We start from the raw sequence: 12,560 nt of genomic DNA on the forward strand, positions 1-12,560 counted from the left end.
GGCACCCTCAATTCTCATATTGTTCCTTTCATGTCCCTGACTGTGCTGCCAAATCATTAGCTTTCTAGTCATGTATTACTATAGAGCTTCTCCTTAGGCCAGCTTTCCTTTGTTTTTGTTTTTTGTTTTTTGTTTTTTTTAATCGTTTTTTAAATTTATTTTCAGTATAACAGTATTCATTGTTTTTGTACCACACCCAGTGCTCCATGCAATCCGTGCCCTCTCTAATACCCACCACCTAGTTCCCTCAACCTCCCACCCCCCCCACCTCTTCAAACCCTTCAGATTGTTTTTCAGAGTCCATAGTCTCTCATTGTTCACCTCCCCTTCCAATTTCCCGCAAGAGGCAACCCAGCTTTCCTTTGGACTAAATGAGCAATGAGCTGTCATGTTTAGGGTTCTGCCCACTGGATGGAATTACCTTTCTTTTTTTGCAGGGTCACAAACTTGGTGGGACTGCATTGACTTCTGCTGCATTGCAGAAGTCATCACCAACTGTCATGCAAAACCCTCTGCAAAATAGACTCAGATTTTTTTCTGGCCATCAAGAGCATTGCATGTGGCTAAAGTCAAGAATGAGAGCAGGATAGCAGCGCAATGGGAATAGACACACCAGGATTAAGAGCTACCAGCTCATCCAATTTACAATTGCTCAAGCCCAGTCCCAAATATACCACATGATAAAGGAGTATTGCTGGAAATGGCTGATTCTATGGGTTGGTAGATAAAACACTGAATTCATGTGGGGCAACAGTGATCCATAGTCAAATGAGTATTCAGTCTCCACCATAGCCCAATAGCAAGCCAAGAGCTTTTTACTCCAAAACTATGGGCCTTTATGCTGAATCTCCTCTCAGAGCTTCCCCAGCTCTGGGGAAATCAAATCATAACGCATTTGATCATAGATATGTTGCAAGCCACTGGGCTCACTGGTCATAAATAGGATGACCATATAATCTATCATCCAAACTAGGACAGTCTTGAAAATGAAAGGAGGCCCTAGTCATAAATACACTGGGACAATAGGCATAAATTAAAACTAACCTGAGATGTATAGTCATTCGGTCATAGCAGCCAAGTGATTAATTTGTTTGCTTTGTATCCTTGATCAGTCAGAATGCACACTGAAAGGAATTCAGGAAATTTTGACAGAGAACTCTCAATTCTAAAATATCCTGGATTAGTGGAGTAGGTCATTGAATTTCAAGGTAAGATATCTTCAAGTATCTAGGCAGAAAAAAAGAAATAGTTCTCAAACATTAGTAGGCATGAGAAACATCTGGATGGTTTTTTAAAACATTTCTGGACTCTATACCAAAGTTCCTTATTCAGTAGCCATAAAATGGGGTTTGGTAATTTGCATTTTAACTAATTCCCATATGATGTTGATGCTACTGACCTGGGACCATATATTAAGAGCCACTGATCTACAGAGAAGAGAAAAAATATTCCCACAGACCATCTTCAGTCTTTTCCACATCAGAATTCAATACCAAATGATAATGGGGCAACTACTACAGTATTCTAAAGAAAAAATTATATCAAGATGTGGTTGAAATTGTAGGGGCCTGACAGCTTTTATAAACATGAACAAACTCAAGTAAAATTGCCTTTATGAGAACCTCTTGCAAAAGCTATGCAATGATGAAGTCCTGATAAGAAAAGATGAATAAAAATAACTTGGGAATGGAGAACCTGCATTAAATAAAAAAAACAATATTATGAGAATTATGATTGCAAAATAAATGTTAAAATGATAAAATATGCATTTATCTAAACAAACTAATGTATCTTATCTATAAGAAATAAAATATGTAAATTTGAGGTTCCTTTTTTTAAAAGATTTTATTTATTTATTAGAAGGAGAGCTCGAGCAGTAGGTAGAGGTGGTGAGGAGGGAAGGACTGGCTAGTTCATATCTTTTTTTTTTATTAACATATAATATATTATTTGCTTCAGGCGTACAGGTCTGTGATTCATCAGTCTTGCACAATTCACAGCACTCACCATAGCACATACCCTCCCCAATGTCCATAACCCAGTCACCCTATCCTTCCCCCACAGCAACCCTCGGTTTGTTTCCTGAGATTAAGAGTCTCTTATGGCTATTTCATATCTTGATGTAGCTGAACTTAAAATGAACTTTGTCCTCCATGAAATTACCTCCAAGAAGCATAACATTTTACTTAACAGAATTGAGACCAGAGCTGGTTTTGATTTTTAAGATGCCTGTATCTTTGTATCCTTTTTGTAGAAGTTGAAAAATAACTTTGAATAAAAATTATATTTTCTTTGGGTTATTAAAAATAAATATAACTGGGAACTTTGTTTACTTTGACAACAAAACTAAATCAAGAGGTGAGCAGAGATTACAGGGAATGTGAGAGTGGCTAGCATTTGAAACCTGGGGTTTTAAAGCACAATGACTCCAACTACTCAACATTTTCCTTTGTCTTTTTTCATAATCTGATAGGGCTTTCAAAACCTGGGGTTTTAAAACACAATTATTTCCAACTGCTCAACATTTTCCTTTGTCTTTTTTCAAAATCCAGGAGTGCTCTTTTCAAAAATAAAATCTCTTCAAATGAAATATTTGAAGTTTAACAATTCTTCCAGTTTTGTTTCAATTTCCCTTTTTCTGTTAGAAAAGAAAAAAATTTTAAATTAAAATTATCATTCATATGAACACATTTTAAAAGGATTTCTATCATTCATTGTATATCAGAAAACACATTTTGTAATGATGTTTGACCTACTATAGTTAAGATTTTTATTAAGGTATAGTATATATCATAGAATTCACACATTATAAGCATACAATTTCATGATTTTTAGTAAGTTTACAAAATTGTGCAACCATCACCACAATCCAATTTTAGAACATTTCTGTCACCCCGGGAAGAAACCTCCTGTCCATTTGCAGTCAATTCCTGTTCCAACCCCAGTCCTAGGCAACCACTAACTTACTTACTGTCTGTACAGATTTGCCTTTTCTGGCATTTCATATAAATGGGAATCATATGATATGTGGTCTTTTGTATCTAGCTTCTTTCACTTAACATTTTTGAAGTTCATCCATGTTGTAGTATTCATCAGTATTTTGTTTTTCTTTATTACTGAATAGAATTCCATTGTATAGCTATACCACATTTTGTTCATATATTCACCAGTTGATGGAAATCTGGATTTTTTTCTACTTTTTTTTTGTTATTATAAATAAGGCTTCTATGAACATTTATATATATTTTTATGTAGATAAATTCTCTTGGGTAATAACGGAGTAGAATTTCTGGGTTGTATGGTAAATTTATGTCTAATATGCATTTTTAGTTGCCAAAGGTCTTTCAAAGCAGCCCCATCATTTCACATTTCCATCAGCAACTATGAAGTTTTCCATTTTTCCACATTTATGCTACCACTTACTATTGTCTCTTTCCTTATTGTCATTCTAGTGGGTATGAAGTGGTGTCTCACTGTGGTTTTAATTTGTAGTGATAGTATTATTATGATAGTAATGATAGTAATATTATTTAGAACATCTTTTCATGTGCTCATTAACCATTTTTATGTTTTCCTTTGTGAAATCTCTATTCAAACCTTGTCTCTCTTTTTTTTTTAAAGATTTATTTATTTATTTATTTGTCAGAAAGAGAGAGAGAGAGAGCACAGGCAGACAGAGTGGCAGGCAGAGGTAGAGGGAGAAGCAGGCTCCCCACAGAACAAGGAGCCCGATGTGGGACTCGATCCCAGGACGCTGGGATCATGACCTGAGCTGAAGGCAGCTGCTCAACCAACTGAGCCACCCAGGCGTCCCTAAACCTTGTCTCTTTTTAAAAAATTTTGTCATTTGTCTTATTCAGCTATAAGATTTCTTTATAGATTATGGTTAGAAGTATTTTTATCAAGGATTTGTGAATATATTCTCTAAGTTTGTGGTTTGTATTTCTGTTTCCTTAATGGTGTCTTTTGAAGTACAAACTTAAATTTTGATGAAGTCCAATTTATAATTATTTTCTTTTAAGGATTATGCTACTGGTGTCATACTAAGAACTCTTTACTTAATCCAAGGACATAAAGGTTTTCTTCTCTCTTTCTCTCTAAATGTTTTACAGTTTTAACTCTTACATTTAGACTGTTATCCATTTTGAATTAATTATTTACATGTATATGAGGGTTCTAAATCCATCTTTTTACATGTGGCTATCTAAATGACCTAGCATCATTTGTAGAAAAGACAATCCTTCCCTCACAGAATTGCCTAAAAATCTTTGTAAAAAATCAATTTACCATAAATGTAAAGATTTATTTCTGGACTCTTAATTCTGTTCCACTGATCAATATGTCTATACTATGTCAGTACCACATTCTCTTAACTATTATAGCTTTATAGTACATTTTAAAATTTGAAAGAATAAGTCCTCCAATTTCATCTTTCAAGATTGTTTTTACTATGCTGGGAACAGGCTTATGTATAGGGACCAACTCCCACTTGTTCATGGTGTATAATTATTTTTGTATATTTAAATATTTGGTAATATTCTGTTAAGGATTTTTACATCTAAGTTCAGGAAGGATGTTTGTTCATAGTTTTCTCTTTTTTTTGTAATGACTTGCAGTGGCTTTGTGCTGTCTTCCTTAAATGAGCGGGGAGTATGTCCTCCTCTTCTGGAAGAAATTGTATAAAGTTAGTGTTAATTATACTTCTAAAGTTGTGCTAGACTTCTCCAGTAAGACTGTCTTGGTCTGGAGATTTCATTTCAGAGAGCTTTTAATTAAAAAATCCAGTTTCCTGAGGTGGCAGCGCTTGTGGTGACTGAGCAGAGCCCAGTGACAGGATGTTGGTGTTGGTAAAAAGAGACCCGCATATCCCATATTAGTTTGCCAGCTAAAAAAAAAACTGCTGGTGCCAGGAAAGATTCAACATTCTCTGTGCTGGAAACTTTGGACCAAAACCAGCTACGACTATCTCAAGACTTTGGCCCATGATATTCAGATTGTAAGAAGAGACTTTGATGAGAATCTGAATTATCTAGAACAGAAAGTTGTAACTGCTGGGCAGTTCAAAATCGGTTTGCTCCATGGGCATCAAGTTATTCCATGGGAAAATATGGGCATCAGGTTATTCCATGGGGAGATATGGACATCAAGTCATTCCATGGGAGATATAGCCAGCTTAAGCCCTGTTGCAGAGGTAGTTTGATGTGGACACTCTTATCTAATACGCACAAATTTGAAGCATATGAGCATTAAAAATTTTTTACATTAACCCAGGTTCCTCCATCGGAACATATAATGTTTTGGAAACAAACATTCTTCCTTCATTTGCGTTGAGAGATATCCAGGCTTCTACAGTTGTCACTTACCTGTATCAGTAAACTGGACATGATGTGAAAGTAGAACAAATTGAATATGAAAAAAATCTTAAAGCCAAAAACATTCAATTTCCTTAATGGCTATAGAACTTTTGAGATGATTTATTACATCTTAGTTGAATTTTGGCTGTTTGTGGTTGTCAGGGAATTATTTCATTTCTTCTAAGCCACCATATTTATGAGCATAAAGTTATAGGTAGTACTCTCATTATTTATTTATAATTATTGCTTAATAACTATATGATAATTATTTATGTTTATTATTTATTTTATACTTTTGTACTTACTTTATACTGGCTGCAGTATCTGGAATGATATTTCCTATTTCATCCTGATTATTGATAGTATGTATTTTGTTTTTGTCAGTCTTAATGGAGGTTTATCAATTTTATTGATATTTTTGAAGAACAAGCTTCTTGTTTCTTGAGTTATTTGGTAATGTTTTCTATTTGCAGTTTTATTTTCTGTTCTTATATTAGTTCATACCTTTGTTTATTTTGGGTTTGTTTTGCTCCTTTCTCTAGTTTATTGAATTAAGAACTTAGATTACAGAAATTGACATCTTTCCCCATTTTAAATGTAAACATTTAGTGTTATAAATTTCCCTCTCAGTACTGATTTAGCTGGATACTACATATTTTGATATGTTGTGTTCTCATTTTTATTTAGTTCTATGTACTTTTAAAATTCCCTTTGAGACCTCCTTTTGGTCCATAATTTAGAAGTGTGTTTGCTTAGTTTCCAAGTGTTTCAAGAGTTTCCTGTTGTCTTTGTTATAGATTTCCAGTTTGATTCCATGATAGTCAGAGCACACATTCTGTATGATTTCAATTCTTCTACATTTGTTTCTCTTCTATAACCCTTAGTTTGTTTCCTTTTGTCCCATGGTTTGTCTCCCTCTCATTTCTTCCCATTCAGTTTTCCTTCCCTTCCCCTATGGTCCTCCAAGCTATTCCTCCTGTTCCTCATATGATTGAAACCATAGGATAATTGTCTTTGCTTGACTTATTTCACCTAGCATAATCCCCTCCAGTTCCATCATGTTGATATAAATGGTAGGTATTCATCCCTTCTGATGTCTGAGTAATACTTTTTAGTTTTTCTCTCTGTATAATTTTCATGGTGGTTACTGTGGGTGCTAATTATAACGATGTCAGGTATCAACATTTACCACTTCAGATGAAGTATAGAAAGTTCACTTCCATTTAGGTCTCTTTACCTTTCCCACCTTTAAATATCATTGTTTTGAGTATTAGTATTATAATTTTTGTTTCAATCTGTTTATAAAACTCATAAGGAAATGTGCTATTGTATGGACTCATATTTCTGTTCTTTCTATTGTTTCTTCTTGATTCCTGATGCTGTAAGTTTCCTTCTTTTATCATTTCCTTTCTGCTTGGAGAACTTCAGTCTTTTCACAGTAGGCCGGCTAGTCACAGAATCTTAACTTTCACTCATCTCTGAATGTCTTTATTTTCCCTTCATTCCTGAAAAATAGCTTTTCCAGATAGAGAACTATGTTAACAGTTCTTTTCTTTTTAGCCCTTTCCTTCTTCATGGTTTTACATAACAAATCCACTTAAATTGGTGTTTCCTACAGAGAAAGCCTTGTTTCTCTTTGGCTCCTTTCAAGAGTTTTTGTCCTTTTTTAAAAGTTTAATTATGATGTATCTTGTCATGGATCCTTTAGGTTTATCCTGTTTGGGTTCATTTAGCTTTTAGGTTCATTCAATCTCTAAGTTGGTGTCTTTCATCAAATACAGGAAGTTCCCAGCCATTATTTCTTCAAATACTCATTCATCCCTACTTTTCTCCTCTACTTTCTGGGACTCTAATGATATTAGATATTCTTTTGTAGTCTTACAGGTCCCTGAGACTCTGTTCATTTTTTCCAGTTTCTTTTCTATTGTTCAAATTGAGTGAATTCTATTGTTCTGTCCTCATGTTCACTGATTGTAGCCTCCTATTTCCACTCTTCTGTTGAGCTCATCTTGTGAGTTTTTAATTTCTGAGCTTTGTATTTTTCAATTTTATAATTCCCTTTTCTTTTTTGCATAATTATTATTTCTTTTTTGAGATTTTCTATTTCTTAAGAGAATTGTAATTGATTGTTGTAGCATTTTTATAATATCTGCCTTCAAATTCTTATCAGATGATTCCAACATCTGATTCATATCAGGTTGGCATCAGGTGATTTCGTTTTTCATTCAAGTTGTGATTTTCTTGGTTCTTGGTTTGTATCCTGGTCATTTTGTCTATTATGTTAGGATACTCTGGGTCCTATTTTAATATTTTATTTTATAGGAAGTTACTCTATTAGGTTCAACATACAAGTTGTCACCTACTTTTGCAGGCCATGATTCCAATGGCAGTTTAATGATTCAGAACATTTGTGATGTTATGTTGGTCTATTTGATGTACATGGTTCTGCTAAGGATCACTCTGGTCTCTGTCAACGCTGCCTGAGGTGACAGACAGAATTTCCCCTGGCTGGGTTGCTAGATATCTCTTGGTGAGGAGTATGTAGAAATCTTTCTCTTGGTGTTCCCCTGCTACCCTAGTTAATCTGGGCCAGGGAGGAGAGTATCAGTTTCATGGAAACAAGTGGCTTCCAGGCTCAGGCTGTTAGCTGTGACAGGTCCTTTTACCTGGTTTCGTAGTCAGCACTACTATCTCTGGGCAGTGGAAGAGAGTCTCTGGCCCTTGGGAACAAAGAGCTTTCTCAGCTGGGTTACTCACTTCATCTGAGCCTCTTACTGGTTCTTCCTACTCACCATAGTACTTCTCCATGGAAGAGTCTCTGGCCTAGCAGGGAAGGAGCGTACTTCCCCTGGTCACTTATTTTTGGCAGGGTTCCTAGATGGTCCCCATTGCCCGAGGTTGTCAGAGCAACTCCCACTAAATCCAGGGGGAAGAATGAGCTATTACCTTCTTTTGCTAGGTGGGAAGTTGGGAAATGCCAGCTCTGGGTGTCTCTCTTTTTTGGTTGGGGGATTCAAGATACCCTGCCTCTGTGTTATGCCTCACACCCTGAGTTCCCAAACCACCTTGCCGCCTTCTTAGCATCCTTTAGAGTTCTCCTTTGCCTGTTTCTCATGCCATTTCCAGGGTTTATAAAGTTATGCTTAGTGGGAAGGAGCAAGGAAAAAGTCTATACTATCTTGTCCAGACCAGAAGACCCTCACCTACTGAATTTTATGTCTTCTTTATCTGTTAAAAATTTTTTATTTTTGTTTCTGTTTTGCTATTTTAGACCCAGTTACATTATAGACATCAAAAATCTGAAAGTAATCTTTGCCTGATGCACGCATTTAATCTATTTTCTCTGGATGTAATTAATGAGGCTGGGGGGAAAAATGAATGTGTCAACACAATAGAATCTAAATTGAGAATAAGGCCATATACATAAGATACTGTTAAGGAGCGTGCGTGCACACACACACACACACACACACACACACACCTCCTTTCAGACCATCTTCTTCCAATCTTCTCAAGGAGCATCTCTACATCAAGCACAGATGGATTCATGAAACCAGCAAAGGGATTGGGGAAAATGGGAGGGAGTAGTAGAGCTTACTATAGAGAGGGCATAGTCCTCTCCTCCTGGGGTTCTCTCAGTGGCTAGACCTACCTCGATGCTTCTGCTTGGGAAATCTCAACTCTACAAGGCTGCACGGTGCCAGGAGAAAGGTGACTCCAAACTATCCAAGAAGAGCCAAGCTGGCTCTTCTCTGAGCTTTAGTAGGGAAGAAAACTCAGTTCAGTCAAGTGCACCAAAGTAAGTATTAATTTGGGACAGAATCCTTAGGTCAGTATATTTTCTTTCTAATTTATTTGTATACTGTGTTGTTCCCAAGAAGAATGTAAAGTGATTTTAGTGGATACATAATATGTAAGGATATATAAATTAGATGTAGCCCCCCCCCCAAAAAAAAGGAGGAGGAGGGGGGAGGAGAAAACAAGGGAGAGAGATAAGTTTGGTGTATAACTGCTTCTCAGTGATCTTCTACACTTGCCTAAATAACCCATGAGAGTATTTCCTGTACCATCTCTGACTAGACCCTCAGGAGCCCTCAGGACTGGGCATGGGTGTAGCAAGGCGGACTCCTAAAATAGAGGTATGTTATAGAAATAGAGACAAGTTCCTGTGGAAATTTCCATATTCAATAAATTTCCTGTACCTGAAACATGTTTGATTTCTTCTTAAAGATTCCTGAGTTCTCACTTTGAGAATGGCCATAGTTCTGAGCTCTGTAACCTAGTTGAAGACTCAGGCTACTAATTTCCTGAGAGATCACAAACCAGTTAGAGTCCATTACAAGTCAGACACTCTACATGTGCAGAGTGTGAGCCAAAGCTAACACTACAGTCATTAATTCCTCAAACTCTTGTTTTTAATATTTTTCTATTTTGTTCTCAGAATCTGCAAGATAGACACTTTCAGTGTCCCTCCCAAGTCAGCTGGAAATCTGGGTGATGTTGATGACATGTGGGAGCTGAGGAGTAGCCAAAGATGTAGCGCTGTGCCAGGTGACTAAATGACCACACTCCTTCCACTATGGGAGCTGTCTCTCTCCTGGGGAATAGAACACAAAAGAATCCAGTCAGCTGGGATCTATTGTCTGTGCATACAAAATACAAGGTTCACTTGATCCTGGTGCAAATCCTAGGTGAGTTGTGGGACAACATAACTGAACCTAAAAAATACTTCTTGACTCCTCATGAAGCCAGTCTCTTCCCCAGGCTTAGGTTTCTCTTCTTTCATAACTTCCTGGAGCCTCCCTCAAATACCTTTAATGTTTAAAAATTTCTTACAGTCTCATTCACTTTGCCTCCTGATGACTTCAACACCTTCAAATCTTCCTTAGACTGAAAAAAGGACCCTGTCCATTCGTCAGCCCATCTCCCTACCATTTGTTCATGAAGACATGGCCCAGTTCTTCTTTTTCCTCTTCATATTCTCTTGAACCATTCCTTTTTGGCCCTTTTCTAAAAAGTTGAGCGTCATACCTTAGTATTTCTCTCAAGTTATTTTTCAAAGATCAGTATCTCTTTCTGACCAAACTCAGTGACTTTTCTTCAGCTTGATCTTTCGGCTTTTTCAACTTGTTCTATCAGGGCAAAGACAATGTCTATGTTTCTATGTTTCTCATATTTCTCTAACTATGTATTATTGGGGATCATTCCTAAGTTTTGAATATCTATAGCTATAGTCCATGAATGTGACCTTTCTTATCCTATTTGAAATGGCAAAACAAGGTATCTGTCCCAAAACCTACCGTTAAATGCATTGTATATGTATATACATTCATGTTACTATAAAAAATTGTTTCCATTTTATCAGGAAAATGAGTTTTAAGGAGCGTGGCTTCTAATCAAAATGCAATGGGATGAATATTCTCCGATACAAAGAAAAGCAATGAAATGGGACAAAAGAAACTTGTGCAGGGCTTGCTGAAGAGAAACCTAGACATGATCAAGGAATTGTACTAAAAGTAGAAGATTAAGTATACTGAGTAAAAATTTTTTTATTAAATCAAGTCAAGAAAAATGAAAAAAAAAAAAAGAATCTTGGATTCTCTACTGAAAGTTTGAGTTTAACTTGGAGAAGAAGGAATGCAGGAGTTTTCTTTTGTATTAGAACAGGAGGTATAGGGCAACTTTGTAACAAACCAGAAATGCCTTGGGAAGTCCTTTCTTGTAGGGCAAGATTAGAAAGAAAGATAATCCATTTGAAGGAGGCCAGGAGCAGAGGAGCAACCCAGTCTGAAACCACAGGAGTTTAAAACTTGACATTATAGTTTCCTGTATTTCTGAGGATGTAGCCTTTGATGAAGTGAAATAAACACCAAACCTGAGGTCAGATCTCTGCTGGAATCCTGATTCTGTAGTCAAATGGGAGATTCCTCAACATAACTCCCATTTTCTCATGGGCACTGTGCAGAGAATAGTTCTGTTACCTTTTTGGATGGAAGCCCTTGTTCCTCAGTATCTACTTGCTAAATATTATCCTTAGAGAGAAGGTTCCATGTAAGCCAAGAGGTTTTTTGATTAATGCATACTGCTCTGAATATTTAATAAAGTATTTTTAATAAGCATTTGTTAAAAGTTATGGTGAAGCTGTAACTGCTGAAAGATTGATTTAAAAAAATAGTGATACATTTATTTAACTCAAAGAGCAAAGGCAAACTTCGTTATACATAATCAAAGATTGCCATCTAGTGGCCCAATTGTGTTATAAGTTCTGAAGTTAGCAGCAAGCTCCTGAAGCCTTCAGAGGTTAGAAAAGTGTATGGGGGGAGGAGGAGGGAAAAAAGTGTATGGGAAGCATCCAGCCCCACCAAGGAGAGCAGCAAAGAGTAAGACTTTGGCCCTGGAGGCTTTTGCTTCACTGAAGGCATTCAAAATTCAGACTATAAACAAAACACTGTGCTCTTCAAACCAACCAATCTTCTAAAGCCAGCCATAGCCCTGGGCCTGTACTCATTCAGAATATGAGTAAACAGTTCAATGTGATAATGTGATAACTCTGGGAGATAAGCTCAGAGAAATTCAAAACAATGAATGGGCACCTTCAAAATGATCCTGAGCAAAATCTTTGCATCTTGTGAGCAACTTTACAATAGAAAATTTGGTTTACTTGTGGTAGAATTAGTGGTGTGTACATCTTAATGATAAAGGAAGCTGTGAGACTTTTAGAAAATGAGGAAGAAATAAAGTTACCAGGAAGAAATATAACAGGAAAACACCACTGCCCGAAATGATTCTTGTTTCTTTCAAATGAGGCTGCATAAAGTTACTGAAAAGGTACAGGCTTGAGAGTCAGCAGGCTACCCATGTTCACATTCTGGCTTCACTGCCTATTGGCTGTGTGACGTCGAGCATGATATCCAATGTCACTGAGCCTCACACATTGTTGCAAAGATTAAATAAATAAGTTTTGGAAAAGGCTTACCCAATATCTGGAACATAATAAGTGTTTCTTTCACCCTACTCTCACTTATAAGAAACCACATAATTTCACTTAAAGAGAAGAAAGTTAAGAAAAACTTCAAAGATAGGGTTTGGATTTGGGGCCAAAAACTGCCTTTCAAATTACATTTTTTTCTGTTAAAATGAAGATAAGAGACAGTTAGTCACTCTCTGACTAAAGTAGCAGCAGTTGTCCTGGCTTTAACTGGTTCC

The 12,560-nt window shown here is 36.5% G+C and overlaps 1 protein-coding gene across 1 annotated transcript; it reads left to right on the forward strand.

The window, feature by feature from the left end:
• The first annotated feature begins 4,835 nt into the window (after positions 1 to 4,835).
• LOC111154972 (vacuolar protein sorting-associated protein 29-like) lies at positions 4,836 to 5,386 on the forward strand. The gene is given in 4 exon segments (XM_022514928.1): positions 4,836 to 4,873; positions 4,875 to 4,889; positions 4,891 to 5,017; positions 5,306 to 5,386. Coding segments are annotated over 4 exon segments (261 nt in total).
• Positions 5,387 to 12,560: the final 7,174 nt, after the last annotated feature.

Source organism: Enhydra lutris, unplaced genomic scaffold (assembly GCF_002288905.1).
Source record: "Enhydra lutris kenyoni isolate GAN:26980312 unplaced genomic scaffold, ASM228890v2 scaffoldscaffold39, whole genome shotgun sequence".
NCBI classification, from domain to species: Eukaryota; Metazoa; Chordata; class Mammalia; order Carnivora; family Mustelidae; genus Enhydra; species Enhydra lutris.